This window comes from Lagopus leucura, unplaced genomic scaffold, assembly GCF_019238085.1.
Source record: "Lagopus leucura isolate 7727_CA_CO unplaced genomic scaffold, USGS_WTPT01 Super-Scaffold_100016, whole genome shotgun sequence".
NCBI classification, from domain to species: domain Eukaryota; kingdom Metazoa; phylum Chordata; class Aves; order Galliformes; family Phasianidae; genus Lagopus; species Lagopus leucura.
The window spans coordinates 2473785-2499794 of NW_024962270.1; the positions used below are offsets into that span (position 1 = coordinate 2473785).

At 43.0% G+C, this 26010-nt stretch overlaps 2 protein-coding genes and 1 non-coding gene across 4 annotated transcripts in view; all 3 read right to left on the bottom strand.

Annotated features, from left to right (window-relative positions):
* Positions 1–5056, bottom strand: part of ARHGEF6 (Rac/Cdc42 guanine nucleotide exchange factor 6) — a 30584-nt gene extending 25528 nt beyond the window's left edge. Inside the window, 2 exon segments of the mRNA XM_042876425.1 lie at positions 3785–3868; positions 4860–5056. Of these exon segments, the coding sequence (XP_042732359.1) occupies positions 3785–3868; positions 4860–5024 (249 nt within the window). The 5' untranslated portion in view covers positions 5025–5056.
* Positions 5057–11350: 6294 nt separating this feature from the next.
* On the bottom strand, positions 11351–22162 carry RBMX (RNA binding motif protein X-linked). Of its 2 annotated transcripts, none has more exons than XM_042876427.1 (9): positions 22079–22162; positions 20664–20790; positions 20370–20476; positions 14932–15103; positions 13744–13860; positions 13304–13418; positions 13083–13208; positions 12903–12991; positions 11351–12404 (listed from the first exon to the last, which is right to left on the bottom strand). In XM_042876427.1, the coding sequence occupies exons 2-9, from the start codon at positions 20770–20772 to the stop codon at positions 12097–12099; spliced, it is 1143 nt and encodes a 380-aa protein (XP_042732361.1). In that variant the 5' UTR covers positions 20773–20790; positions 22079–22162; the 3' UTR covers positions 11351–12096. The 2 variants fall into 2 exon arrangements, with proteins under 2 accessions (XP_042732361.1, XP_042732360.1); XM_042876426.1 differs by having other exon boundaries at positions 12903–13006.
* Positions 20549–20613, bottom strand: LOC122183111. The gene has a single exon (XR_006180101.1). It is a non-coding gene; the product is annotated as a small nucleolar RNA SNORD61 (small nucleolar RNA).
* Positions 22163–26010: the final 3848 nt, after the last annotated feature.

Below are 26010 nucleotides of genomic sequence, written 5' to 3' on the forward strand. Positions count from 1 at the left end.
GCTGCTGCAATGTGAAAGTGCTCTGCAGCGCGTTCCAGAACAAACTCATCATACAGAAAAGTCCTCGCTTAGAGCTAAAAATCACTTTTTCCAGCGCAATCCATCCCTAATTCCATTCTTAACGATAAGACAAGCTGGGACAGAGAGGAAAAGCCCTTCTGCTCCGAGCTCGCTCGTACATCCGCGGTTGCCATTTGCCGCTCTCGGTTACAAAGAGCTTTTCCTGCTCCACGATCCCGGACCGCGGCTCCCCGCGGTGAAACGCAGCGCAGAACGCGCACCGCGCCGCCGCGAGGAGTGAGGGGAGCGCAGCGTCCGGTGGAGCCCAGCGGTGGGCATTCCGCTGCCGGAGGAGCCTCTCTGCTTCTCCAAACCAAACCAAACCCAGAAGCCGACAGCAGCCCGCATCCCATCCCGGGAGGCGCGGAGAAGTTTAGGGGAGCCGGGCTGCGCGTCAGCCCTTATCCGCACGAACTGATCCCACGCTCGCACGCAACCGACGCTGGGCTGGAGCCGATCCGCTACGGCCGAGACCCCCGGGACCCGGCAGCCCCGCAACCTGGGTGATGCAAAGCGCGGCGGTACCCGTGGGAACGGGCCAGGCGGCGGGACAGCAATGATTGAGAGCGGCTGGGGACAAAAGAGGGAGAGGTGATGCCGATAAACCGAGCCGGTGACAGACCGGGGTGGGGGGTGAAGTGAGCAGGGGGTCACGCGTGGGGAGCCCCGAAATCACGCGGAGGGCAACGCGGTACTCACGGCGGCGGACGGGCGGGCGAGCAGCCCCGGGGCATGGCGGCAGCGGTGCTGCTGCGGGGCCGGGCCGGGCGCTGCGGCTCTGACCCGGAGCCGGATCGCGGAGCGGGGAATGGGGAGGAAGGGGAAGGGGAAGTGACAGGCGGCGCCGCCGCCCCGCTCCGCCCCGCTGCCGGCTGCGGGAAGGAGATGGAGGGGAGAGGGGAGCGGGAGGTGGGGAAGGGAAGGGAGGAAAGGACGGGAATGAGGAGGGAGGGGAAGGGGAAAGAGGAAAGAAAATCGAGAAGGAAAAGGAAATTGGGAAACTGGGACAGGACAGAAGAAAGGGAAAAGGAGAAAGGAAAGGGGAAAGGAGAAAGGAAAGAAAATTGGGAAAGGAAAGGCACTAGAAAGATGACAGGAAAAATGAAGGCAAAAGGATAGAGAAAAAAAAAAAGGAAAATCCAAGCTGCATAAATGGTATTTACAGCATTTTTGTAAGAGCAATGCTACAGCAGAGCGCAGGGATCCGAGCAGCTTGAGGTGCTGACATGCTCAGAGCACCGTGTGCTCGGCGCACCGAACGCAGCCTCTGAGCTGAGCTGTGTGTGCCTGACACCTCGCAGTGCAGGGAGGGAATGCCGCCCTGTGGGCAGGGAGGGGTAGGAAGGGAGTGAAGCTGGAGCACGGTGGGGTTGGGGGGGGGGGGGGTGGGGCAGCAAGAGGGTGATGGGTTTTCATCCTCACTCCTAAACTCTTGGTCCAAGTGGAATTTGGTGAAGGTTGCAAGCGCTCTGGCTGCAGAAACAGCCGCCCCCAATGGCAATGACAAGCTGTGTGCTCTGTGATCCCCCTGGACAGTCTGGTTAAAGCCAGATATTGATTTATGTTGCAGAAACCGTTCTTAGATCACAACATCCAGCCCCTTGCCAGCAGTTCTGTGGTTGTATGCAATAGAACACTGCTGCTGAATGAAGATTACTATCCTATACTTCTCCAACAGCAAGAAATGCTCAGCTATTCAGCTGCTGTCACTGTATGCACAGTGGTATCAACAGCAAAAGCAAAGATGAATCATTCCCATTTACGCCCTCAAGATGAAGCCAGAAGCTTTCACCCCTCTTTATCTTTCCCTTTCCCCCAGGCTCCATCTGGCCCTGGGACAGATTCTCCTGCCCTCAGCCCACTGGTACTCGGCCTTGCTTTGGCAGGACTCACTCTTGTCCTTTCCCTTCCCTTCCCTTCCACTGAGTCCCCAGTGTGTGTCTCATCATTCATGTAAAACTGGAGACAGTGCTGCCCACCTTCCTGTGCCTTCCATCCATTCCCTAAGATTGAGTTACCAGGACAACAGGACTGGTGGGAGGACAGCACGTGTATGGAGCTCTGCAGGAGTAACCCCTCTGCACATCCCCACTGCAAACGGTCTTCCAAACAGCAGCTGGACAGAGGTCTGTGACACAAGGGAGAACCAGCTCAGATCCAATACCAGACCATTTCTTCACACCCCTGGTACAGGAGCTCTCTGGCGCTCTAATACAGCTATTGTTTGGAAAGTTTTGGGTGCAAAATTCAAACTCAACAGGTCTGAGCTTTATCCAGCCCTTGAGGTCTTGCAGCGACCAGGATGGGCAGCCATGTCAGCTCTATCAAAACTGCTCAGAATATTTCAAAGACTGAGTGGGTAATCAATCAAAAAAAGAAAAAAAGAAAAAAAGAAAAGAAAAAAAAAACAACTTAGAAATCTTTTCCTAAATTAAACCAATGAATAAATAAAAGCGAGGAGCAGAGCAACCCCCAGAGCTGGATGCACAGTGCTGCAGATCCCTTATATCTGAAAACTGCAAAGTGACTCAATATCAACCGGCTTAAATGATGAGATGCTGATACACAGCGGCTGAGAACTGTTTCTATCTCATCTTTTAGATGTTCAAGACTTCTGTTCTCTACATATACTTTCTGATTAGCTTTTAAATAGAAAAATAATCTCTCTGAGGAGCTGAGATCACATGGTGCAGCACCAGCAGACCGGCAGGCTGATCTCTGAGCGATAGGCCCTGCGTGCCTCCATATGTATCTGCTCTCACGCCTGGCTGTTGCAAAAGGCTTTTAGAAGTGAATTATTGGGAAACAACAGGCCAGTGAAACAGCTCTGCAATGAGCAAATTGTCATGCTGGTTAGCTAAAGAGATCTAAGAAGAAAGGCTCTTTTCTTGCTTGAAGCTTCAAAGGAGGACAGAACAGTTACCATGGGCTGGACTTTGCATCACTGTGCTGTATGAACGTTTTGCAGAGCACTCACTGCTCCTGGCAGAAGTTCTCTTCAGGATATAGATTAATTTCCCAAGGTTATCATGTTAAATGGGACACTGACAGCTCTTAATTACAGATTTCTTGCTTACTGTTGGAATTCTACTGTGATACAAAAAATCTAGAACACATTTTAAACCCATATGCACTTAGTAAAAAATACGTAATGGCAAAATGAGCTGAACTCATTTTGATCTGATGCATTGACCTGATCCACTCTGATCTTGCAAATACAACCCATGCTTGGCACAGAACCTGCAGGTGCAGGTTCAGGAATAGCGTCGTGAACAGCCTTTGTCTTCAGATTATTTGCATGTATGAGGATTGATTTCACGTTACATTTTCAGCAGAATCACACGCAACAAGGGGGTGAAAAAAAGCTGCTGTATTAGTTCCCCTTTATAGTAAAGCAAAGCTAAGAACTGCAAGCCCTTGTCTGCAATAATGGAGAAAAAGAGGTGAACAGGTCCTCACCACCCAATGGTTCAGACAGAATCTGTTACTGCTGCACACATTTCCACCTGGGCATTTGGATTCCTCCGAGATGTGGAGGAACCTGACAGCTCACAGCCCATGCGCTCCATTCCCATTACATTACCCATCCTCCTATTATGCTATTAATACAGAAGATCAGGAACGACTGCTGCTTTTGTCCCTCTGGTACCTGGCTTTCATACACTTATTAAACAAGCATGATACACCAACGTGATGTAAATAATACTAATAAAAGGTGACTTACCTCCACTTTAAGAACTGCACAGCCCCTCAAGAACTCTTGAATATTACCGATGCAATCAGCTTCGTTTTTAGGCTCCAGACAATACTACAGAACAAAACGCACAGAGATGGTTGCGTTACCTCCCATACAGCCTTGTCAGAAGGCCTGCAAGAATATTGACATGTGTGCTTTGTGCCGAATTAGGGAAGCTTCTGGAGGGGGCGGTGGGGGTGGCAGGCAAGCTGTCGAACCAGGAAGAAAGAGCCACTGGAGGAAGTGATGCATGAGTCGAAATGGTCGGCATCTTGTTTTGAATGTCAACATATGACAATGCCCTGAACGGCAGTGGGAGCTGATGACTTTTAAGAACACAGTGTCCCAAACCATCATCTACAAGCAAAAAGAGCTAGCAAGAGTGATTTCTCACAAACTAAATAAAAGGCTGCTATCTTACAGAGGACATTTCATTCGAATTCGACAGCTTTTCTGTGCTGCCATTTCCCATCTCTCAGACTCCTTCCCTTTTTTTCACCTGCAGTTACCTCGCACACTGTGGGACCATATGAACACACCTCAGGAAACTGATAGCTACTGACACGGCTTTGCTACCAATGGATTTGCTGGACGTGTAACAGCTCAAGCTGTTGGGCATAAGGTTTATGTACTCCCAACCCAACCCTGTTCTCCGCTGCACTTCCCAATTGGCAAAACATTTTACAGTCAGGTCTGAAAGCATACATTTACACTGCTGTAATTCGTGGTATTTACGTAAATACAAACTGCATAACTTATTCAAAACCAGGACATTTCCACCTCTGGTAGGCCCAGTATTTCCTGCCACCACATGAACATGTGTTACCTCAGCCAACTGCAGCCCTCTGCGGTCGTTCTTCTGGATGGCAAGAGAAAAAAAAATCAAGAAACTAAACCCAAGCTGCATTTTGCCCTCAGCCAGAACTAGTAACGTTTGCATTAGTCATCAGTGCATCACTAGTGCTTATACAGCTTACCAGAGAGGCATATCCCAGGCTGACCCGCAGTTTTACTGAGCAGCGCGCTGGATTCAGGCCAGCAAAACACATCTTACAGCAGTTACCTTTTCTGCAGACCCCGGAAGGAGCCGATGGATGAGTTTGCAGAGCACGGTTCCATCCTTCAGAGAAGTTTTCAGGAACTCCTCTGGATCATCAACTATTTTCTTAGGGGAGTTCAGAACTCCTAACGAAATGAGCCACGTTACCACTTGCTCTTCTGGATTCATTGCTGCCCCCCGCGCGGTTCCGTGCTGCAGCTCGCCCTAACCCACATCCGTGATGTCACCTTCCTGCCTCTTTTGCTGATTGCACGGCTCAAATGTGAAACTTTTTTTTTTTTTTTTTGCTCAGCACCAAAGCTTAGAAATCAAAACTTCAGTTATTGTAAGGTAAGAAACATCTTTTTTACAAAATGGATTCTAGTGTGCTGAGTGTGAAGGCAGATCTTCCACTCCACGACTGCAAGTTACTGGAAGTAGAAGTACTTCATGTGGATACTTACAGTCCACCAAGACCTCACCTACTCACTTTCTCCTTCAGACAGATGCCATGCTACCATCTGGTTCCATCTTAACCTGTGGCTACTGACCGAAGTGGAAAATGTAAATTCGCCTGAGCTATTTAAGTATTACAACCGAACTTCACACTGAAGATGACTAGGGAAGAATGCCACACTAAATAGTATCAACTTTCTGTGGTAAGCCTTGCTAGTAAAACTGCCTTTGTATTGTAGTTACAGGATCTAATCTTTGAAAAAATCTAATCCAAGGGGTCAGGAGAAACAGAACAGCAAGAGGAGAAACTACATGCAACAAATCTGAATGGGTTTGTGTCTTTGCTTTCCAGGTCTTATAGCTATATATATATATATATATATGTATTTCTGACCTCTAGCAGGATAGGAGAATGTTGTGTGAAAAAACACAAAGCAGCAGCCAGTGTGAATGGTACAGCAGCCTGAAGCTGCATCACAGACCTCAGTGCCATCTGGTAACATGCATGTACAGCAATCCGTATGTGTGCAAAATGTTTCAAATTTATGACTAATTACAAGACTCTTCAAGGTCGGTTTTTTTTTCCCCAGTTCTTGCGAGCACTGCTGTTAGTAGAAATGAGTACTGGCAGTTCCACGTTCATAGCTTAGCTTTTCTTCTCCCATATGCTCATTCTTCTACTGGGGTCAACGTACATGCCTGTGAACAATGTATGTAAATAAAAGACACTACAGTCATCTAGAATGGAACAGCTTCCAACCTGCACAAAAGCGTTGCAGTAGAGGGAAGATTACACACTTGCTTCACCAGGCAGCGTTACACATCTGAACACGGAATGCTTCACAGACTGCCTCCTCCAAAACAAACCTTTTGTAGATGGGCAGTTCTAGAGATCGATGCCTGTTGTGCATGCAGCTATTGCAGCCAAGCACGTATCGGGCTTATGGTTTCAACTACTACTACATGAAAATATTTCCCACATCTTGAACACTTACCAACAGTTCAAAAGTCACCTCTTGCATATTCAGAAAACCTCCGAATTTCTACTTCAGATAAGCCACTTCAAATCCAGCTTACACACATTTCAGAAAAGCATCAGGACCCAACCAGAAATCTTCCAGTTTATTCACCCACACTCACAGCAGAATTAATTCTGTGGAAAACCCAGGATCTGAAGGTACAACCCACCAAGCAAGGAACAATTTCTTGTCTGGCCTTTGGAAAAGATTACTTAAACGGAACAAATGCAACCATCAACCACCTCTTGTAGAGTCAATCTCTACCCCCAAAAGAGCAACAAGCTTTCATTTGTAGCCTGATTTTCATCAGTAATGACTACGTTACAGTCTCAGTTTAAAAAATAAGTAAATGGGGAGGGGATACACATCCAGCTAACAAATGTCATATACAGTCAGTTACAGGAAGAAAGACCGCTGTTCAGACATCCAGGAAACATTCTAGAGCATCTGTACACAAGTCACTTTTATGCACTGATTTTTAATTTTTTTTTTCAGTAAACACCCAATGCAGATGGGGACTGGATTCTTACTCCTGCATTATGTACTAATGCTTTAAACTGCTGACTTTCAATGACGCCTGAGGCAGAAAGCATGAGAATGCACCACTGATGTAAATTCCGTGTCATTTTGGGCACACATCTATCTTTTTTCATATAGCAGCTCATAGGCTGGCATTGCAGTTCAGCTAAAATGCTAGGCTAAATGTTTCAGCCTAGACGTACTCCAACTACAAGCTCTCATTATTACAGTATGACTGCTTGAATAAGCACAATACACTCTGAGACCACACCTAACAATAAACCACCACTACGTAATACTGGTCAGCAATCATTTCTACCAAGAAATAAGAATTTATTTCAAACAAACAATCATTTTATTTAACAACTTATTTATTAACGCTGGAAAACAATGCAGTTTTATCCATTTAAAGGCAGTTTACTCATAGTACCTGCAATTTTTAGCTGAACTTTAAAGTGAGACTCTTAATGCAAAAAAACAGACATGGTTTTAATGCCCTTGAAAGGGTACACGTGCTTTTTCTTCATTAGTTACTCACTGAGAAACCAAGAGCTGTTTAAGTTTTGTCTGTTGTAGAAATAGTATAACATTTATAAGCCTTAACTAAGTACCTCTGCCAATCTGGTTAGTTTTCTGCAACAAATACTCATGCCTGAGCATTACTCTCGCGTGGACTGGCAAAGCAGCACACAGGTAGGGTAAAAACGCATCAAAAGCAGTATTTTGAAGAAAACATCTTGTTTCCATAGAATTATGCACTTGTTAGGATGTACACTGCTGGCACCTGCTGGAGCTTTCTAAGAACCAAGTGCAAGTAAGAAAGAACGCTGATCATTCTGGTAACTTATCACTTATACTGCCTCAGTACATCAACACTTTATTCCTCTCATCCAGAGACAATTAGGAAATTTTCAAGTAACAATACTGTAAAACTCCTGCTGGTTTCTTGGTGGGGAAGTTTGGAGCTATTTAGTCCTCTACGTTTTAGAGGACTTTAACTCACTTTCCTATAACTGGCTCCTCTTTCAGGAAAGAGGAAAAGCAGTGCGTGTAAAGAGGAACCCTGTGTATTTTTCTGCTGCAGAATTTACTGATGCATGTTTACTGCATAAAAATAGAACACCTGGCTCTTGGAAGATGTAAGCTACAGGAGACAAAAGATTTTCATCTAAGAAACACTTAGATACAAGAGACTAGATGGGCTACTTTCAAAGAGAATTCCTTAAACTGTAACGTAACTCTCTGAAGCAAATACTGGGTGACACCACACTCAAAAGTCAATTTTGCCAGTTGGATTTTGTTGTTCTTCAGTTTTCCAGTGCATGTCCACTGCTGCACTGCCTTCCTGTAGTCTGAAAGAAAGGAAATTCAACTTAGTATGCTCTCAAAAAGCAAGAGACAGACAAAGTGACATCACTGAGTTGTTGCATACACAGTGAATGTATTTTGGTTATTTCCAAATTGTCCCAAGAATAAAAAATACATCAACAGCTTTATCTTCATTAATTCCAACACAGTCTAATAAGCACCTGTAAGTGACAAAACAAATCTAGTAAACTGATAAAGAAGGTCTTCATTTTAAAAGAGAGAAATTTTCACTTGCCAGGAGTAACTAATTTCCCACTTCCCAGAGAAGAGGTGCAGAGAATTAACAATAACATGGCATGTAAGTACAAAAACAAATTGACAACATTTTGACATCACCTGCATGATGATTTAGTAAGACCTTTTAAAGTCACCCAGGATGCTGCATATTAAGGATAGTAAGCCATCTTTTTGTTAGCAAGACTTATGGTCTGGATGCACCAGTCTCAAACTTTAAAAACTGATCCCTACTAATTTTTTGGCAGGTGGAGGAAGAGCTTACTTTCAAGACTTATTTCCTGACTCCACCCCAGTGCTCAATAACTGACACCAGTGATTTTTCCATGAAAAAAGGCGCCCAATAATTCAGTGTCACTTCCAGAAGGATTTGATTTGAATACTTGAATGCAGCCACATTCAAGAGCACCACAAAGATGAGAAATTAACACTCGTTTGTTGAAATTTTTTTAACAGTAACAGCAAAATAGAAGGCTGGTGAGTTAGCAGCTTTTACTTAACTATGTACTTTATCCAACTCAAAGCAAAAACTACAGGTGGTGCTTCTGTATTTCACACAATCACAGAACCATCCAGGCTGGAGAAGGCCTTCAAGATCATTCAGTCCAGCCACCAACCTGATTTACTGGGTCCTGTCACTGTATCATGCCCCTTATTGATCTGAAATAAAATCCAGCACCCTGAGATTGAGGAGGAATTTGTCAGGAATAAGTACAATAATTAATGGCATATTCTGACAAAAGTACTGCGCAGAGAAAAAACTGCAAGCAACCTGACGTTACAATATCACACAGTACACAGTAATCTCCTTTATACAAGATAGATCTTACCTAAAATCAAACATGATTAGTCAGATGAACCACAGTATCAACTGCAGCATTTTCTTTTCACTTTTTTAAAAGCTGGACCTCAAAAGTACTTTCAAATAGCAGCAAAATATTTTTTAATATTTATTAAGTACTGGAAAATGAATTTAAAAGTTACAGTAAAAAAATTCTGGCAAATCTTCTCAAAAAAAAAAAAAAAAAAAACAAAAAAAAACCACACCTAATTTGTACATACCCTTCAGTCTATGTGTTTTTGTTTTTGTTTTTTTTAAACTGGCAATGAAGACAGTAAGGGTGGTGTGGGGTTTTTTTTTGGATGATGATTCTTCAGAGAAAAAGTTTTCCTGAACTCTGTTAGCAGGACAGCAATTACTGCTTTCCTCTTTTGCTGGTTAATAGCAGAGAAACACAACAGTTGCTATTACACACGAGATCTGAACAGTATCTACTTGTTCTGCCACTCGCAGAAGATTAATTCTAACATGGTACAATCCAAGGCATGAAACTACGAAGTTTTAAGCTTCTTTTGACACAAATGGAAAGTACAGTTTAATCCAAGGACCCTTGCTGTTATCCCAATCCAGATGTTTTCATCTTATTTTTTAAAGACTCCTAGACTAAGTATGGTGCATTCATACATAAATGCACTTTATGGTGTATCTGTAACCATATTTTATGATCAGTGGTTCCCAAGTGGACCATTTTCTTTAGGGGGAAGTCACTCACTGAAATTTCTAACTTGGCAATTAAAAACCCTGCTCAGATCTGCTCCTACAAAATTTGCTTTCAGAAACGAAAGGATTACTTAGCCACCAAGGATGTCCACCCCAACACAGATCCATCAAAAATCTTCCATACAGCTACTACAGAAACACAGCAATTACCTGATCTACCAGTACAGGCATCATTCATCTCTGCCACCAAACCAGATGAACCTGCTTTACTTCAGAAGCATCTTCCAGAAGTTATCATCCTGTAATCAAAATAAAACAAGCTGAGAAAAATACATTTTACAGCACAAGTCAATTTCCCCATTTCCCCGTGCTTCCCCCCATTTCAAGAGTCACAAGCTTGGGTTTGCAGATTAGTCTGTTTCAAGTTTTACTACTTCTCTTCTAAGTGGTGGAGGATTCACTGGTTTGGAATGGACTGGAATGACTTAGTGATTGGTTGCATGGCTTATGGATTCTCATTCCTTTTCAATGGTGCACTGCCATGTAAAATCCATAAGTTGAACGACAAAACATACTGAGGACTAAACAGAAGTAAAAAGCTTTGGTTTTGCTTTTAGTTGGAGGTCTTCACGTATACTATATTCAAGAGCATCATTTGAACTTCATGGCTTTACCTGAGTCATAACTTGTCACAGGTTCTGCCACACGTACCAGGTATCCCTGTAACGCTGCGTCAAAACTGAACAGTCAGGCATCCAACTAAATGTCAAGTTTGCAATGGCTTGCTTCAAACTCCCAATAGCTGAGATGGTATCTGTCAATCTAAACCAATTCCTGACTTCACAAGTCTTTTAATTTTCTTAAAATAACAGCACACGCAGTCTGTTTGAGCGTCTTCACTGAAAGAAACTGGGCACAAAATACCCCCTCCCAACCCTACTTCACAGCATTCTCTCTAAAGCGAGCTGCATTCTTATCTTTAGTTTCAAAACTGGTGCCATAAATGCTTTTATCCAAGAAGAAATGTTGAATTTTGAGAACTTCTAATGTATTGAAGTATTTCATTTCCTTACTTTTTTTAAATCTAGACAGCACTTCCATTGCCATGACGTGCAGCTTGTTTTACCGTACTAGAGGAAGAAACTTGGTTCAATTTTGACTTAGACTGAAAAACTAGTTTGCTTTGCTTACCATCTTTGCTGTTTCACAGGCATTTGCTGCTTTAAATCAGCTGTGGAATGCTGAAAGTTTCACTTGTTTTTAGGAAGCCATAAGCCTTTGAGAAGTTGGAGAGAAAGACTTCTTTGCTTATCTTATTTTCTCCTTTGGAATCAAAGATGTTCCTTTAAAAGTGAAACACTACAGAGTTGCAAAAATTTGAAACAGTATGAGTAAGCATGGCTTTGTAGCTTCTTTGATGAATTGGTCAAACCTTTTTATTTTTTTTTAATTTTTTTAACAGTATACTGTAGCTGACTTACATGTACATGGTTCATTTGATGGGGAGAACTTTTTAAACTCCCCAGGAAACAGGAGGAAGGCAAAAAAAAAAATAGTATTATCCACATGTTTTTTCAGGTGGATTGACTTTTTTTTTTTTTTTTTTTTTTTTTAAACACAAGGATCTGAAGGCATTTTCTACTGGGAACACTGACTCCAGGGAACACTGACTTGGAATTCTAGACAAAAATGAACTTTCCTGTGGAACATCCCCACCACCCTCCACATCACAAACAATACTTTAAGAGCGAGATGCTGAATGCGTGGAACAATCCAGCTCCTTTTAGATAGTTGGATGTCGTGTGGAAGATCTTAAGAACTGCTTATTCTGTTCACGAGCAAAGTCAGATGGGAAGTGTGGCATTTCAGGGAAACTTTACTTTGGAAATTACAACACTAGTACACAGCTCAAATTTTATACATTTAACATCTGCCTTTCGAAAGAAATGTTAACAATTTTGAAATGAAATTAAACACTGGTTTAACTTTTCTTCACAAAAGCATAAAAGTCATGGAGGGGAAAACTTAACAGGCAACAATAAAAAAAGGTAAAAACAACTTTTCCTTTTAGTAGTCCTCTGGTAGTAAAGATAGAACTTCCACTTTTTTTTTTTTAATTTGTTTGAGAAGTAATGTCTTGGTCCAAAAAAAGTTAAGAGTGTTTTTAGTATCTGCTTCTGCCTCCACCTCTGTCAGATCTGCTTCCGCCACGGCCACCACCTCTGGGTGCTCCGCGGCTTGAACTACTGTATGAATCACGAGGAGGTGGATAGCCCCTTTCCATGGATGGGGGAAGACCCCTGTCTTGTCTTCCAACACGATCACGGCCACTTGAGTAGACATCACTTCTGCTGCTTGAGTAACTTTCTCGGCTTCCATATCCATCACGTGTGCTGCCGTAATCATCATATCGACTGCTTCCACCATAAGATGGCGGGGGCCCTCGTGCAGGTGGAGCACTACGTGAGTTACCTGCAGGGTCAATGGTCAGGTAATATGGCAACACCATAAGTTATATAAACAATTTCAATCTGAATTTACAGAATTGCTGTATTAAATGTTTACGTTTACTCTTTTGTATGCATTGAGATGTTCTTTATATAATCTGCCACGTTAATGGTATTTTAAGTGGGAATTGCGTATCAGGCAGTGAGTGGATTTAACAGACTTTGAAGGAATGAAGACGGTGTTTATGCAGGCAGGCTCTTTACTGGGCATTCCAGAACAGCTTGTTATTTTAGAGAAGAAACTCAGCCACATTTTCCAGAGATAGCTGCAATTCTGAACCGTAGACTTTGCTTCTTTAACTTACAGCTTAACAATGGGATCAAATGATAACCAACAACTGCACTTTCACTGTAGGGGGAAAAAAAATGCGCCACTTCCCCCTAAAACAGCATCAACCTAGTAAAAGTCAGACTTCACGACACCCGTACAAATTACTGCATGATCCTCAAAATGGATTCTTACCATAACTCTCATACGAATCTCTGTAGGAACCTCCACTTGGATGATCTGAGTAGTCTCTGTCACGTCCACCACCATATCCGTCACGATCGCTGTAAGAGGAAAGGCTACTGAGACTCAGTATAAACCAGTCCGATCACAGCAGAAGCAAACAGACACAGACAGAAATGCAGTAGTAGATACCTATAGCCCCTGGAGGGGTATTCATCACGTGAACTGGAATGACCATAGTCGCGATACGCATAGTCGCGGGGAGGTGGCGCGTAGTCCCGTGTGTCCCTGGAACTGGGGTAATCTCTGCTCGAGTAACTACAACAAAATTGGGTTACATCAGAGTAATCAGGGATCAAAATCCTCTGACGAATGAAAACATTGAGCAAATCTAAATCATTAAGAAAATTTACCCATCTTTAGTGCTATAGCCATCATCTCTTGGAGACATGTAGACATCTCTTCGTGACGGCATCGGTTCTCTGCGTGGAGGACCACCATAACTGTCTCTTCCACGTGACACAGGAGCTTAAATAGAAGTTGTAAAATATAGTTGCACTTAACCACACAGAAGACTCAAGGCAATTACTACTGAATGATTCACACAGACTTAGAAGCATCACCCGCAGCCTACATCCACAATACTTTTCCGCTTATGGAGTCTTAAAGCAGCATTAAAAGGAGCACAACAGATCACACCAGAGAACGATGAGAACTGATAGATAATAAAAATGATCAACTAGCCCACAGAAGATTTAACTTCAAAAAGAAACCAATGCTTTCCATAAGTTCCTGATGAGTAAGGCATTACAAGACACTGACTAGACAACAAAGCAGTTTATCAAGTTCTTACCTCTTCCTCCCATGCTGCTGCTACGCACTGGTCCCGAAGGTGCAGATCTTTTAGGTGGAGGGCCTCCACTTCGTGGAGGTGGACCTCTCTTCATGGGAAGTGGCCCTCGAGAAGACCCTAGAAGATAAGCCACGTACCACCTTGTTACTTCTGTAATACTTACCCGCATGCCCCTAAAGCCTCAACTCCAGTAATCTAACTGATCTTACACAGTAGTGGTAACATCAACAGTAAACCTCTAACATTGGACCCTAAAAACACCTTTATCTTGTTTCTCAGTCATTACTAGATGCTGCTGACAGAACTGAAAGCATGCCAGATAAACTTTTTTCACAGCTTAAATTCCTGTTCAGAACTGTCTTATAGAAGTGATCTAAAAGCCACAGTGTGTGCTGCGAAGGAGAAAGAAAACTCTTTCCTGTCATCAGTCTCAGCTTAAATGCTCGAGTTACTGTCCTCAGAAGACAAAAGCCACTTGGGAAGACTCTTTAAAGAAGATCCTACATAAAGAGGGAACAGAGATACCGTAGGACCTACTATATAGACCTTCCAAGAATAGAGTTTTCACTATTTTCAGGTTTTTTTTCCCCTGCACTACAGCTTTTACTATTATAAAACACATGCTGCTTTATGTGACTTGTTTTAGTACTGAAAAGTTGCTGAATAAGTAGGTATATCTAAGTTAAAGCACATCCAGTATCGAGTTGTGTACTATCCTTCCATTTCAGAGAGCTTCAACTCAAAAATGTCATGAGCAACGTTTAGCTTTCCTAACTGTCACTGTGACTCCAATCATTTAAACAGCTACAGTTTAGTGAGTTTAGACCTCTTGCTAGTAAGAACAGAAAGCACTTCCCTTACCCTGGTGGAAGAGAATCACTTTTTCACCTTGAATACAAGAAAGCTTCCTTTCTCACGTGCAGGGCAGTTTTGTTTCTTTCATAGCCAAAAGCCAAGTAGAGCGTTAGATGTAGAAGGGAATCTTCACATTTGAAAGCCTTTTTCTTAAGGTGTACTTGCCTAATCAAAAATTTGACTCAACTGCCGAGATTACATTTCATGATTTTAATAATGAACAAGGAGTGCACTATTCAGCTGTTTGACTTTTTCCAGTAGGATTATTGTCATCTTCCAATGGGATTGTCTTGTATGTTGTCCAAGTATATAATGAGATAGGTGAATACATACCCAAGTGACTCCCTCTTGAAGGTGGTCCTCTCGCGCCACTTCCGCCTCTTCCACCTCTAAGGCCCCTGGGAGGACCTCTGCTTCGTGGAGGGGGTGGTGGCCCACGCCTACCACCACTTTCAAAGGATGGCTTGGTTGCTTGTTCCACTTTAATTGCTTTCCCATCTAATGACTAAAGAAGAAGCTGCTTTACTTATTGCTCAGTCATGTTTGTATTTCTTAAATTAAGCCCTTCTTGCTTCACTATTATAGGGCTTCCATTTTATAAAGTTAGAGCAACTCTAGAACAGATTCAGTCTTCAGTATTAGTCCCCACGTACTCAGCAGCATGTTGGGCCTAATTTCTAGAGTACTTCATTCTCGTGGTATTGATGAAAAAACACAGAGCAGCATCAGAAAGCACTTTCAGTCAAAATAAAAGTGTCCAATAACTACGGCAGCCCCATGTCATTTATTGCGTAAATGAAATATGATTTATGAGCTCCAATTTACTTCCAATTGCCACGGACTTTTGCACCAAACTGACCGCACCAGTAGTTACAGGATTAAGCTGAAGATATCTTAGCTTCAGTTGGGGTTTCTGGCAATGGGGAGGCCGTTTTAAGTACATTTTCTTGATGTCCTGATTAAACGGTGATCACTGAAGTATTTAGAAGTAATTTCAGCATCTACAAAGCAGACCGAGTATGGCAATTCAGCCCTTTCCTACCGTTTCAAGGTGAGTTTTCAAAAAAAAAAAAAAAGAGGTGACTGACACAATTTACTCTATTACTTGCTTTTCCAGAGTGAACTTTTTTTTTTTTTCCTAAGTGGATGCTTTTTCTGGAGCACAGACCTGCAGTAACAGGAACTCTGCAGCCAGCTGTTATGCCTCAAATATGAACATGTGTTAAGACATACTGAGTAACTCAGCAAGTGTATCCATGACATCCTCTTTCAGACAATACACATTTGGTCAGGAGAACAGTCAAGATAGAGCTCTATTGAAATTAGTTTACTGCACATCTTTATTGGTAAATGCAGCTTGACTTTTTGTAAGCTAAATATCTGTAACTAACGAATAAGGCAGTCTTGTTAATTGCACATTATTGCAATAGAAGAATTCCTGGTAAGCGTCTCAGTCTGCACTGCTAGTGGTTGTTTATGGAGGTAAAACTGTATCTTCTTCCTTGTCCAATGAAATCTGCCCCTTTCCAACATCATCCACTCTAGCAGTGGACATATTCCACCACTATACACAGTTGTAGTTACTACTGAAAAACTGAGAGCGTATATCCAAAGGTTTGACTCAATCCATCTTGAGAAAAAAAAGATTAGCAACATAACATTGGTCTTGCTTTTGATGTAGCTTATGTAGTTTCTCAATGACATTCGGCATGACAAGCTCAGAACATTCCAGGAGCACGCATGAACACTGCTAATCACTGGAACTTAACAGTTGATACCTAGTTCATACCTAGTTTTGCTATCTCTCATATTCCAGACACCTTTCTCACAATGGGAAAGGTAGGCTTAAAGCCTTAAGTTTTGCTACCATGACCGCAGGAGTCCTGATTTATGGCAGACTACTAACAATTTGTTTGGATTTTTGAACCCAAATATCATCCCTTCCCACCAGCAGGGGTTCTGAACACCTGGATGTCAAGTCCAACTTGGTGTTTTTAACTTCTTGTTTGTTTAAGCTCCGGAGGCATGGTTTTCCTAATGATTTCTATTCCTTATTTTCTTCTGCCTTGCACCTATGCACATTACTGAGGCAAAACATAGTTGCTTTTAAAACTGCTTTTAAGCAGCCTAATTCATGTCTTATGTCAAAAATAAAATCTTTGTTTTTGCTGCTGTTAACCAGAAGGTACTTGTTTTAAAATGTAAGATTGGAATGGGAAAACCATCTTCTTTTATAGGTTTTTCAGTCAAATGAAAATTCATCTAACTGATGAGACAGAACTCAAGACAAGTTATCTCAGAGCAAGAAATTTTCAATGGGTCCAAAACACCATCTGTCAAAACAGGCACTCATCAACTGGTGTTTATAATCTTGATTCCAAGTGTTGCAACAGTATTTTTAATACGAAAGGGGCACTATTTTGTGGTATTATGTTGGTGCTAAAAATAAAGTCTACTATATATGCTCACTTAAGGATAGTAGTAGATTTGCAACCACAATTTTAAAAACTTCTGCATGTGCAATGAACAATCTGTACAGTCCTGAAATGTGCCCAAGGAACCTGAAGCAAACAATTAGAGAATTGTCCTGTAAACTGCTCCATGTTGCAAAACAGAAGTTAAATGAGGTGTATTTGTAAAGTTTGAGTAGCTGTAATTCAAATATTCCAAAGAAACTTGCATGAACCAGCAGCCTAACATCATGCTGGTGTTTCCTCTCTGATGCACTTCACTGTTGATGCTGCTGCAATTCCATCGTCACTTGTGTGTTTCTTGACAACACAACATGAGCACTTTTCTTCATCAAATACATGGAAGAACCAAAGATCATTTCCTATCAATCCAAGCTTTTCTGTATTATAACACTTCTTCACAGGAAGATTTGGAAGTAAGTTTGTTCATTAGAGGACAATAATCTTCCGTGGTGGATAGTAGTATTCACTTCCAAGCTCTTAACATGCTCCAACTGGCTTGACAGGTCTTCAACTGGAAGAATGGAATGCTTCAAACGGAATTTTATCTTTGGCTTGACCCAGATGTTTCCTCTAACATCACATCCTCTTTAGTTACAGATTTTTGTACTCAGGACTTCAAATATGAAGAACAGAACAGCTTAACAGGAAGTTCACTACAGACTTGGGAGTATTCCCTTGTACTCAGACAAGAAAGTGCATTTTATGACACAAGGATGATGACTTCGCTGCCTTGCAATTAAGATTTTTTTCCTAAAGAATTTGCTGTAAAATGCTTTACGATTTCTACTGTGCCATTCAGGCTATAACTGATCCAATTTTGCAGAGAAAGTAATTTAACTTGAGAAATTCCCCTTCCCCCAAAACCATTATCTCCTGACCTCCTTCCTCAGGACTAAAATTTTCAACAAGCAAGCTGAGACTCATTCATGCCTGTTCCATTTCAGAATGAAATATTTAACCCCATTTCTTCCCTCAACTCCAGCAACTGAAGATACGTTCTGATGTTCTTGCAGAATTCAACCAATTCCACCTCTTCTGCTGGCTGCAACTTTGAATTTCATTGGAATGACAGACTGAGATACACACTGCCCATACATCACCTGTTTCCCCTTGGCTAGGCAGGTCAAGTTTCTCATTACAGACTGCCTGAGCTCGTCTGCACAGTGCTTCTGCTGCTGGCTCCTTTGAAATGCCTGGATGTTTCATGAGCACTCCATCACTTCCAAACAGTCAGAAGAACTCTCATTTTGGACAGATTAGAATGAATTCCTCCCACAGGATGCCTCAAGCATCACTCCTCTTCTGACACAGAATGCAGTCTTTTTGAAGTATTGGCATCACTTGTTGTCCAGAAGGCTTTCTCATGAAGTACTGCCTCATAACATTCTTGCCTCTTCCACATTCACAACTAAACCAAGCTAGATAGGTACAGAATTGGAACTATACACAGCTATGCTTGCAGGCTTACACTGAAGGCCATTCTTGCCCAAATCCTGAGTGAGGATGTTGTTTCCAAACACTGCTGTTCAAATTTCAAAGATGATGAAAGTATGTTTAGATTTGCAGCTCTGAAGACAGAAGCCATGACAGTGATCACCCACAAGTCAGTACTTCCTAGTTCTCAAGTGATCCAGACGGCACATTCCAAAATACAGGCAAACTCAGATTAGCTACATGCCATTTAATGCTTCTTTACTGAACATTACTTTTATGAACGTTTCCAGCATGAATATACAACATTTAAAGACCTAGAACAGCTGTTTATTTTCTGAGTTTCCATTTATTTTCATTTAAATGCTGCACTCCATGAACAGTTGTTAGGATTATGGACTGAACTCCTTTTAATTCCACAATTTGTTGTTGGTGCTCAAAGTTACTGTCTGTGGGGGTTCAATTGAATTATTAACTCAGAGGAAAATCAGGATTTTGAAACTGCAGTAAACAGGTCTTCAGAACTGTAGCAAGCTACACAACGGAGACAGATTCATTAACAGATGCACCTTTAGGGATGCTTGGACTGGTATAGAAAGAACATCTGACTTATCATTCTCCACACTAAGAAAAATGACTAGCTTAAAGTGGAAGCAAATCTCCATGCAAAGTTACAATAATCATCAACAGATTGTCCTCAAGAACTCAGAAACTAAGCAGCACACACACCAGAAAGTCTGCTTTAACACAAAACTAGGAATAACTAAGTTTAATTATAAGCATCATCTGTGAACACTACAAACTCATTTTCTTATTCCATAAGTGCAGGTATTCGCTATGCTTTACTTATGGACTATGCTGAATTGAAAGAAAACCATCAGTCATTATTTCGCACTAACAACTATCAAAAGCTCAAGTGCTATTCAACCATTCTAAACAGAGGCTTTCTTAACCTTAGAAGAGATGCTGCTAGCAGGAAGCCCAGTTCAGCATGACCTTTACAAGTGAACTCTTCTGACTGCACATGACAGACAAGAGTCTGAAATTCAAATCAACTGACATGACAGCTTACACCATCTAAAGAGAGCATTTCTTTGAACTGTTGTTAATCACTAACTCACAAACCAACATTCAGCTTTTCAAATATACCAAAGCAATATCAGATCACAACAACCTACATTCCTCCAGCAAGCTATCCTGACGTGAATCTCAAATTCTGCTCCAAATTCAGTTTTCCTTTTTAAAGACATAATATTTATTAGTTTGGTACTACTTTTTTTTTTTTTTTTTTTTTTTTTTTTTTTTTTTAAGCGGTGTAGTTCTGTTGCAGGGTATGAACAAATTCAAGTGCTGGTTAACTGCAAAACAGTTTTACTGTAATTGGCAAGAAACGCCACATATATAAGGATACCTACAAATTAACAATGCATCAACACACCACAGTGAAGGCAAATCACATCAAACCCATATCAGGGGAAACATTCCTAGTTTTCAGGCAACTCACTCCCCTAAAATATGATTTATGCAGTATTACGTTCAAATACAGTAAGTACAAAACAATTAGAGGAGGCATGCAAGAGTGAAAAGCTGTCTACTAGAAAGCTCTCCATCGCTAACTAAAAAAGAAATTGATAACCAAATGACAGCCAGGCTTCACTTTCTACTGTCAAATCCAGAGTCGGATGAAAGTGAGTCCAGCTTCATGGAGACAACAGGAAATAAAGACATCCTGACAAATTTAACCCTGTGACTTGTCTCCAGAATCTTCTAGTCCATTATCTTTCCAAGTCTTATTATGAGTTAAATTAGCTCCATAGAACAGCACTTTTGCTTAGCAGCAACAGCAAAGATGATCTCAATTCCTACCTTTCCATTCATGTCTCTGGCAGCATCTTTAGCATCTGCTGGACTCTCAAACGTTACAAAAGCAAACCCTCTTGACTTGTTGGTTTCACGATCTTTCATCAGGAGGACTGCAGTGGAAATAAAATCATGTTACCCTCTTCTGCAATTAAGCAACAAAACTTAACCTTTATTTACCCTTTAAGCTCAGAACTTCTTAGAGAAGATGATCATTTCATAAGATCAACATTATAAGAGTCATCATAGCTGTCTTCTGTTGTTTCAATCAAGATGGCAAGAGTATCCTTTGTTTTTTACCTTCCACAATGCGTCCATATTTGCCAAATACAGCCTCAAGGGCTTTCTCATTTGTCTCTGTGTTCAGGCCACCGATGAACAGTTTCCCAGGACGATCTGCTTCAACCATTTTGATGATACAAGAGACCTAAGAAAACATACAGTTGTCATTAACAAAACATTAGACTACAGCAGATCACTGGACAATAGCATGGAATATTCTCTCTTCCTCAAATTCAAGCCAGTTTTCTTTGAACAAAATGCCAAAGAAGAGATGTTAAGCACAAAGGGAAAAAGAATAACTACAAGGTTGAAGCAGTTATTTCCAGCAGAAACTCCAGAAAACAAAGCAGGGCTCTAATGAGAACAGTTCTAGAATAGACAATGGTGGGCACTGAAAAGCTAAGCTTACTGCCTTTTTTTGCCCCCGATGGTCATCTTAGCATTCAATCTGTCACACTCCTGTCACAGATTCTTTCTTCTATGAAAACAACTAACTTTAAGATAAAATCGAAATGCTTAAAGTCAGGTGCGCCAACATTCAAAATTAACCCCAATCTTTTATGGTATTTTAAGTACATCCACACTAAGTCAAAGCCGAGGCCTACACAACACGACAGCCTGAACGGATACCAGCCCAACACGGCTTAGAGGAGCGGGACGAGAAGAGCCGGAGATAAACGTGCTCTCGGAGCATCTGGCGTTCCGCCCGGCCTTGCAGACCGCCGTTACCGCACGCCTCAGGCCAGTGGCGGGAAAGCCCGGCGCCCAGCTCGCTCGGCACACAGGCACAAACGGCTCCACAAGGCGCCGCCGGCGGCCAGGCCGCCCCAATCGCGCGGGCGGACAAGCGGCGGCCGCCCCGCTCCAAGCCTCGTAAGCGGCGCACCGGGCCAGGAAGAGAGAGGAGAACAAGGAGGGGGCGCCGGACCCTCCGCGTTTTCCACACACCTCCACAAAATGGCGGCCACCTCTAGCAGGGCCTTCTTTCCCTCCCGGCGCCAGACGAACGTCTCAGCGCTGAGCGGACCGCGCGCCCCAAGCCTCGCTCCGAGCCCTCTGCTCGGGCCCCAGGGCGCGCCCGCAGCAGCCCTCCCTTTGTCCTCCTCGAGGAAGCGGAGCCCGCGCGACGGGACCGCTCCAAGAAACCCCTGCACCTAAAATGGCGGCCAAGCGCCTCTCGCGCCGGGGACCCCGCGCTCCGCCAAGCCGTCCTGCACCCCGCACGTGGGCCGGCGGGCAGGGATGGAAGGCGGCAGGCCGGGCTTCACCGCGCCTCGCCCCACGTCCTCAGTGACGGGCGGAGTGCAGCTTCTCTCCGCGGGCAGAACCTTTCATCACACCACCGCTTTCCACATTCAGCTCTCACTTCGCAGGGCCCCGTTCCCCCCTCCCCGCAGATCCCGGGCCCGCTCGGCTCGCCTCGCAGCACTCACCTCCGCTCCCACCCTGCCCCAACTGCGCAATGGGAGCGAACAAAGGAGCTGCGGCCCTTTATAGCGCTGACGTCACCGCCGGCCGGGGCCCCGGATGCACGCGGCGCCGAGCCCAGCAGGGGGAGGCCGCAGCCTGCCGGGCTTTCAGCGCGGCCGCTTCGGGTCCGGGCGGCGGCGGCGGCGGCGGCGGCGGGCGGCGAGCTGCGGTGCGCTGCGCTGCGGTCGGGAGCTGCCCGGGGTTCGGAGCGCGCCGCTGTGGGTAGAGTGGCCAGGCCTTCATGAATGAGCGGGACTTTCCGGTTCTCGCTGGAACAGTTGTTCTGTGGTCGGTGATGCTTTTCCCTTTGTCTGTTTGCAGCTCTGCCTGGGAGGTGCGGATGGGATTGCTCTGAAAACTCACTTTACAGCTTTGAACAGTTAAGGTTGGAAAAGACCATCGAGACAATTTAGTCTAACCATCAACCCGTCACTACCAATCCCAATCCACATCCATCCTTTTCTTGACTGTTTGCAGGGATTGTGACTACCACCTACCTCCCTGGGCAGCCTGTACTGCTACCTGAGCTCTGTGAGAAGGAACTGTCAGTAATATCCAACATGAACCTCCCCTGGCACAACTGAAGGCCATTACCTCTGGTCCTATTGCCATTACCTGGGAGAAGAGGCCAACCCCCACCTTCCTAAAACTTCCTTTCGAGAAATATTAGAGAGCTGTGAGGTCTCCCCTGAGCCTTCAGTTCTCCAGATGGAACAATCCCAGTTCCTTCATCTGTTACCCACAAGATTTGTGCTCCACACCCCTCACAGCTTTGTTGCTGCCCTCTGGACGTGCTCCAGGGCCTCCATGTCTGAACACAGCACTGGAGGTTCTCAATACAGAAACAATCACCTCCTGCTCCTGCTGACTACCATTACTGGCTCTCTTGGCCACCTGGGCACACTTCTCCCTCTTGTTCAGGCAGCTGTTGATTAAAACCCAGATGTTTCTGAATTAACTATTTGCCATTTGTGCTCAGTTATAGTTCTGTTTATAACTTCCAGATGTACTGTTTACCTGTGATATAATAAGAGCAACATCCTTGAATGTTTGCCATTTTGCCTAATTAAGGTGCTTGCTCAAAGTTATAGTTTTGTTTATAACTTCCAGATGTACATCTTATCTATGATAAATATCCTTCCTGACCACAAGACTTCCATAATAAATCCTTGAATAAATGCTGTAAAATTGTCACATCCTGAGAACATCAGACTATTCTTTAATTTTTCAGTCTCCTCTATTCAGTTACTGACGTTCAACTCTTCTGTGTGTTAGGAAGAGTAGAATGCAACACTGCACCAGACTCCCAGCAGATCTATTGAAAATACAAGGCAGCTCTCAAACACTTCAGCACGTAGTGAGTACTCGAAGATTGTTACCCTTCCAGCATAGATGCTAAACATTTCTGGGGGATATTACTGGGCATGGGAAACGGGGAAGATGAGCTGTCACAAAGTGGGAGGGCATGGCATGTGATGATAATGCAGTGGCCAAAAAACAATACAGCTAAATTCCTGTCCTGGAGGCTAGGTTGGATGGGGCCCTGGCCAACATGATCTAATGCGTGATTTAGTTGGTGACAACCCTGCCCATGGCAGGGGGTTGGAACTACGTGGTCTCTGAGGTCCTTTCCAACCCATCATAGGATGGCGTGTGAAATTTCTTTGTCTGCTTCCATGCCTTACACCTGTGTGTTTGCTAACCGCCTCCCAGGTAATTGGAAATAAAAATTGGAAACTAAACTCTCTTTTTCCTTCTCTGATTAAAATAGTAAGATATTTAATTAGCACTGTAGTTTAACACAGCAGGCAGCAAAGCACATACAGTCTGATGAGGGAGAGAACTTAAAAAAAAAACAACAAAACAAAGTAGAACTTGTGGGTTGAGATAAAAACTATTTACTAAGATAGAAAAGGAAGTGGGAAGAAAGGATTACAGTAATGATTATTGTTCACCACCCACTGACTGTTGCCCAGTCAATCTCTAAGCAGTAGCTGCCTGCCTGGCCAACTCCTGACTGTTTTTCAATATTTTTTTTGCATGATGTCGTACGGTATGGAATATTCCTTTTGACCAACTTAGATCAGCTGTCCTAGTTCTGTCCTCTTCCAGCTTCTTGTGTCCCCTCAGCCCCCTCACTGGCAGGAGAAGCTGAGAAACTGAAATGTCCTTGGCTCTGCGCAGCACTGCTCAGCAACAACTGAAAACATCGGTTATCAGCGTTGTTATCAACACTGTTTTTCTCCTAAAGCCAAAACATAGCATCATACCAGACACTGTGAAGGAAAAAATAAATTCCACCCCAGCTGAAACCAGGGCAATTAGTAACTCAAGGCTTCATTTTATTAACATTCCCTAGTCTATGCTGTACATGTGGCTAGATGTGATTGGCGCTAACATAATTACATTTGAAACAGCATTAGAACATAACTGCTCTAATTATATTAAGGCCATTTTTTTCTGTCCTTTGTCCTAAAATATACCTTCATCAGGCCTTAGTCAAAACCTTAGTTTCATAGACATTGCAAACTGGAGCAGTATTTTATCGTCCATTACACAGCTTACACAGTCACACACACTCTTGTTGCAAGTTCAGTAAGACAGATCTTCTTCCAAGACTGAATAATACATTACAATTCTAATGCTTCTTTCTTTCCTTCTTTGTATTTTTTTTAGAAAAGTTACAGAAATCTTTAGGGAACAAACTGCAGCCTGTATGGAAACCAATCCTTCTTATACTCAAGTCAAAAGTTCAAGGCTGATGAGCTATGACCACTTATTTTGTGAATGGTATCTCAGCTTCTAATTTTCTGATTGGAAATTAAAACAGCAGTAAAAAGCACCTAATGCTGGTCCCTAGAGTAGGAAACCAACATAGATGGAATAACATTCTGTAAAAGGTGATATTTTATGAAGTTTTTTAATGGCTTTCACCTATAATGTCACACTTATGTTGACCATATGAAGTTTAACAACATATTTAAGCTTACAGTACAAACAAGTTTATACAGAGGGCAGTACTTTGGTACATGCTTGCACATTCTCATCAAACATATTGGCATTTTACCAAGTTCATCATACTTGGGGTTTAAACTGGATAAGGGGATCAGGAGAGCCTGGAGGATGAGGACTAGTGAATACATAAATAATCTGGTCACATAAGACTCATTTGTGTGGGGTTTTGTTTTCATTTTTAGAAAACCAGGACAAAAAGCGTAGAAAAAAAATCACAGAAATAGATCTGCACAAACAAGCCCAAATCAAATAAGCCTAAAACAAAACACAAAGCACTAACTCCATGTCTCCCAATGTCAGAGCAGAGAAGGAATTAGAAGTACATCAGGAAATGCAATCAGAATGGATAAAAAAGGAACATAATTCCCTTCAGAAATATAGTAAAAAAAAATTAATAACCAAAAAGATCAGTTTAATACTTCCATGACAAAGAGCAATGTTCTGGGCAGCTGTCCCTTCATGGGTATTTATAGAAATTCAGAATTTTACTTCATAAATTCAGGCTACAGGGGATCAGAGCAGCCATTCTTTCTGGCATTGACTTTGTCAGTTATTTCTAAACTGCTGCTCCATGATGCATTCCTCCCAGATCACCTGCTTGGGAGTCTAATTGTGGATCCTTTCTAACAGTACAAAGTGGATCACAACCCCCTCAGCTATAAACGGAGCTGCCTGAAATAACAACTCAGGTTCAGCTGAGAAGGTACAAGAGACAAGCAATTATTGTTTTCCCTTTATTTCATCAGCCCATCCCACCCAAGCACAGCATTCTCAGCGAGGAGCCCTCGCGCCTCGGGGTGCCCTCACTCAAGATGGCGCCCATCGCCTCACGCGTCATGGCGCAGGCGCCGCGCCGAGGCGCCGTTGTGACGCTGCGGCC